The 5,567-nt window shown below is 41.7% G+C and overlaps 1 protein-coding gene across 1 annotated transcript; it reads right to left on the reverse strand.

The window, feature by feature from the left end:
• Nucleotides 1–1,921: 1,921 nt before the first annotated feature.
• LOC149178633 (uncharacterized) lies at nt 1,922–3,099 on the reverse strand. The gene is made up of 2 exons (XM_089422179.1): nt 2,949–3,099; nt 1,922–2,823 (listed from the first exon to the last, which is right to left on the reverse strand). Exons 1-2 carry the CDS (start codon nt 3,097–3,099, stop codon nt 1,922–1,924), a joined length of 1,053 nt encoding a protein of 350 aa, XP_089278305.1.
• Between the last annotated feature and the right edge of the window lie 2,468 nt (nt 3,100–5,567).

Here is a 5,567-nt window from a genome sequence, read left to right on the forward strand (position 1 = left end):
CTTTAGTTTTCCAGAAGGCGTATAGAGTTTGATGATCCCCCTATCTAGCAACCATATTCGATAGAGTGTAATATGTGTCCGCAGCTATAATGTTATCAATTTCTTTTCTACCCAACCATACAATTCTGTCTTGTGTTCCCGTGCGCCAAATGCCGAGATGCTTCATTATAGAAATAGTGTGATTCCATTCACGTTCCTTTTGGCTAGTGAACCCCAAATCCTGGGCTTTTTTCCATATAGGAAGTGGACCATGCCACCCATTTATAACTTGGCCCCAGAAGAAATGCCTCGCCCATTCAGGTGATGGATAATACTCTCAGAGATGGTGAAATCCATTCCAACACCCAATATTGGGTCTATGCCAATAAGAATACGATTGCCTGACTGAAATTTCCATGCGAGTTGGTGGATAAAAAAAAATTCAACTTTCAGGAAAGTTAGCTAGATGGTCGATCCTTGTTTGATACCAATGGTGCCATTTCTATACCAAACGTTGAAATATTTATCCTTTAGATACTTGTGTTGGATGATCTCTCTCCATGTGCCAGCTCCAAATAAGCCCCTCCAGAGGGATTTTATGAGCAATGCCCCACCGAAACGATGAAGGTCCATGATTCCCCAGCCACCCATACCCTTTGGGAGAGTGATGTTTGATAATTTGGTCAAGTGATATTTTTTCCCATTGTGGATTCCCCCCCCAGATGAAGTTTGCCATGAGACAGTTTAGGTTGTTAATGATGGAGACAAGGATATGGAAGAGATGAGCCCAATAGATCCCCAATTGCGATAGAATGACTTGTGTGAGGATAACCCGTCCCCCTAAAGACAAGCATCTAAACTCCCACCCAGAGATCCTTTTGTAGAACCGATCAACAAGCCATTTCCAATCAACAACTCTGTAGCAAGTGGGTTTGAGATGATAACCAAGATATTTCAAACCATTTTGTATAAGCCTTGCCTCAATACCAAATAAATATTTGATATATGCAACAGTCTCTAAGTCAAATTGTCCATGATATAGAATAGATTTATTAATATTCATGTGCAACCCATAAGCATTTGAAAATTTATTGAAAATGTGAAAAAGATATAACCAAGAAAAATGGCAGAGCATACCCATTATAAGGATGTCATCAACAAAAAGATTATGTGAAATGATGATGTTATTTCCCAACTTCAATGGCTGAAATTGATCCTCCAGGACCACTTTTTTAATATGCAAACTTAGACAGTCCATGACAAGAATGAATAATAGAGGGGATAGTGAACATCCCTTTCGGAGACCCCTGCCAGCCCAGAAGAACCTTGTAGGGTACCCATTGATAATGACATCATAGTTTACATTATCCACACAAGCCATGATCCAGTTAACACATCTGGGCTGTAAACCAATCTTGATAAGGACGAGTCAAAGAAAACCCCAGTCCAAGCAGTCATATGCTTTTCGAAGATCAATCTATAGTATAGAAACTTCAAGATGTTTGGTGTGAATCAAGTGCATACTTTCCTGTGCATTTGCCACAACATCATGGATGAGTCTGTCCGGAAGAAATCCATGTTGTTCTGGGGTGATGAAGCGTGAGAGAGTTCTACGCATACGCCCAACAATAATATTTGATATGATTTTATAAATGACGTTGCATAGAGAAATAGGACCGAAGTCAGTGAAACCCTTTGCAGAGTTGTTTTTAGGAATGAGGGCGATATATGTGGAAGTTATCTTATGATGGCTAAAGCCCGTGGTCCTAGATTCCTCAATCATGCCCAGAAGTTCAACTTTGAGAGTTTCAAAAAAGTGTGTGAAAAGTTCAATTGTCCATTCATCAGGACCAAGACTTTTATCACTCTTAAATGACTTAATAACACCCAAAAGTTCTTCTTCATAGACTTCCATAAAAAAATCATCATTTTTCTCATAATCTTACATGATTGGGTATGGAACAGTACCCCAAACCATGTCTTCAGCAAAAATATTTTCATTGTTGCCATAAGCCATTTGGAAAAATTGGACAGCAGCATCGTTGATCCCCTGTTGAGTCTGGTGTATGTGTCCATTAGAGTCCGTAATCTCCCATATGGTATTTATATTACGACGATGGTTAGCATATCTGTGAAAGAATTTTGTATTGCGGTCACCTTCCTTCAACCATAACACCTTGCTCTTTAATCGCCATGTGGATTCTTCCATAGTAAGGATCTGCTTCTTCCTGAGTTCTAGTGATTGAATATTGGAGCGGATGTGAGAAGGAAGATAATGAGTAGACATGGAGGAATGGAAAGAGTCCAAATTATTTTGGATATCAATAAGCTCCTTTCTGTTGTCCCTGATTTTCTTTTTCTGCCAATGTTTGGCAGTCCCCTGGAAGGAGTCAGGTTTCTCTAGAATGTTGACCATGGGAGAGGTCCCAGCTGAGCAAAGTTTGTCCCATGTTTCCAGCACCAATTTATTAAAATCAGGGTCCCCCAAAACTGTTCTATTGAATTTGAAATGGATGCTCGTGTGTAGTTCCATTTTCCTCCATTTAAGAGAGATGTGTCTATGATCCAATATGAAGTTACTGATGATGTTTACCCAGACATCCCCTAGACGGTCCATCAATTTTTCATGGATCAGAAATCGATCCAGTCTCTTTGCGACGTATGCCGAGACAGTGCGCTCATTGTCCCAAGTAGGGCCAATTTTGGTGGGGAAAATGTCCACAAAGTTGTGCATGAGAATGGCATCTTGTATTTTCCCAAAAAAAGGATCAACTTTCCTGAAACATCCCCAAACTTCATCCAGAAAGATAATGTAGTTTAGATCCCCCGCTATGATGACCGACCCTAGATCCATCAAGCTAGAAGATAAGAAATAGTCCCAGAAATTTCCTTTGTCTCTGTACCGGGCGTATATGTTTAAATGTGAACACGACCAGGTAGACCACGAATGCTGCCTTCCAGTAGAATACCAGTGAAACATTCATAGGCCTTTATATTGATCCAGCTGGGATCCCATAAGGCCACCAGATCACCCAAGAGAGCCACAGCAGCAGTAGCAGATATATACCAGTTAGGAAACATTTTCCGAAAGTATTGAACAGTGTAGGGAACCTTATGCATAGTTTCTTGAATAAGAATAATGAAGGGCTGTAAAGACAAAAAAAGATGTTTGAGGGCTAAGTATTTTGGGGCAGTCCCCAGACCCCGGATATTAAGGGAGATAACGCACATCATGGGAGATCTTTCTTGTGTTGTCGTGCTCTAAGGGCCCGTGAGGCGGAGATGTTAGCGATGGGGATGTCAAGCAAAAATCGGTCCATTGGGGAGGAAAATGGATTTTTATTGGGACGTCCTCGAAAATGACGACTACCGCGGTTTTGTTTTCTTCCCACAATAATGTTGCTTGCCGAGGTAGGGCTGATGTGGGGAGATGATTGACCCCCAGGCTTGTGGATAGTGAGGGTACAGAGATCAAGTGTCTTCCTTTGTAAGAGGAAGTCCAGGTCACTCCTGACAGAATTTTTAGGTGAAGCTGTTGGTTTATTTGGGGGAGTAATGCTGAGGCATGGACCTTTATCCTTTGACTAACAACAACTTGGTGCCAGAGGGGCAACGTATGCTACATGCGAGGTCGACGGTATGTTCGGATATGGATGCAGAGCTGTAAAAGGAGTTGGAATGTCCTGACTAGTGGTAGGCTCAGGTGGCGGATGACATATGAAGGCTGGTGGATTGTCAAAAAGAGGAAAGTCTGATTTGGGAGATACATTCGGGGATGATGGAATAGTAATGGGTGATGAAACTATTGAACCGAAAGCATTTGAATGTTGGGAATTTTTGTGTGAATGCATACTTGGATGATGTGATTGATGATTATGTGGCATAGCCCATTTTCCATTGAGGCATGGTCGACCCGAGTCAGAGTGTGACACCGTGGCACCATTGTAGCATCTTCTACAATGAAAGCATCCACCAAGTCGAAAAGGGAATTTTTCACGCATATGACCAATTCTATGACAGAAAGAGAATCTGAAGGGTACCCCCCAATAGTCCAGCCTTTGCTAGAGGAAGGTGTCACCCTAATGAAGTTCAATGTGATCTGGAAAGCCACCACAATAACCCTTCTCAATGAGAATCCAGGAAAATCTCTTATCCTGTGCCCCCAAACAATGTGGGTCAACATAGATAAATTTCCTATTGGCATTGCAAATATCAGTGAGTGCCTGTTTGGTCCATCATTTAAGTGGAAGACCTGGTAATTTGACCCAGACCAGTTTGTTGGAAGGCGTATTGCGAAGAGGATTGTACCCTATATACCATTTATGAAGGGAAAGAAAGCTTTTCCCATGTATCCATGGGATATTTTTAATTTTCTCCAAGTCCTCCTGACTGAGAAAATGAAAACTGTACGATCCCTTCAATAGCCTCACAACAGTAAGCAAGTACCCTAGCATAGACTTCCACTTTTTGTCAATAAATTTACCCATCTCAGAGTCCTCCATCTCCGAGAAACACCATCTACCTATTAAAGCGTGTTTTTGGAGACTGTTGCTACGGTCCACTAGTGTATCACTGTCCAAAGCTAAAGCCGGAGGTGGTGGAGCAGTTTTTATGGAGTGGTGTTTTGAACGACGATGATGGAGTGCATGCTTGTCACCTAGCTGATAAAGAGGCCCATGAGCGACATTTGGCACACTGATGTCACCCAGGATAGTACAACATGCATCAAGTGACCGAGGACTATTTTGGCGGGCGTGGACAACACAACCAATACGATGGGATTCGACTTCCATGGTGGCACGAATAAGTGTCGAGCTAGCAGACATGTCAGAGGTATAATCCGCAATGGGCTTGGTTATAGAGGAAAGAGTGGAGTATAAGTCAGTGAAACCTGACAAGCTAATAAAGGTAGGCCACCCTAACGAGAGGGAGAAAAGAATGTCTGACGCAATGAATGGACCTCCAGCTTTGGGATCACCAATTCTCGAAGAAAGAGGTGATACGAGAGTGTGTGAGGTACATAAAATATTTAGAGTCGAGAGGTCGGACGTTGTCAAGTGAATACTCCAAAAAGGGTAAATAACAAAATACTGACATAAGGAATTATACGTCAGATATGGACTGATGTAATAATAAGTATAGAAATGGAAATGCGTTCGGCTGACACGTTGGCTTAAATGATATGCGATGACAGTTATAGCCAATACCACACTAAACCCACCAAAAAATGTAAAAACCACCTGGAAAAAATCCAGCTGACAGAGTGAGAGAGCCAAGAGAAGGACTGAGACGTCGAAGGTGGCGAGCTATGACAGAAACTAACCAGATGATGTGGGAAGAATCAATCTAGACAAAATGGAAAATACAACCAAAAAATGTAGCGCTACTTCATAGAGACATGGTGTATAGTGGCATGAAAATTGAATTAGAACTTGAAATTCAAACAACAATAGTAACACTAGCTGCAAACAAACAACAGATTGGATAAACGAAAACCGCACTGCTTGAAGGGTCTGGAGATAATTATGTGATTTGAAATATTGAGCCACGACGGGATATGAAGATTAATCTAGTTTGAAGCTAGCCTG

Source organism: Pinus tabuliformis, chromosome 4_1 (genome assembly GCF_031772625.1).
Source record: "Pinus tabuliformis cultivar Carrire ecotype Pingquan chromosome 4_1, CPIR1, whole genome shotgun sequence".
Lineage (NCBI taxonomy): Eukaryota > Viridiplantae > Streptophyta > Pinopsida > Pinales > Pinaceae > Pinus > Pinus tabuliformis.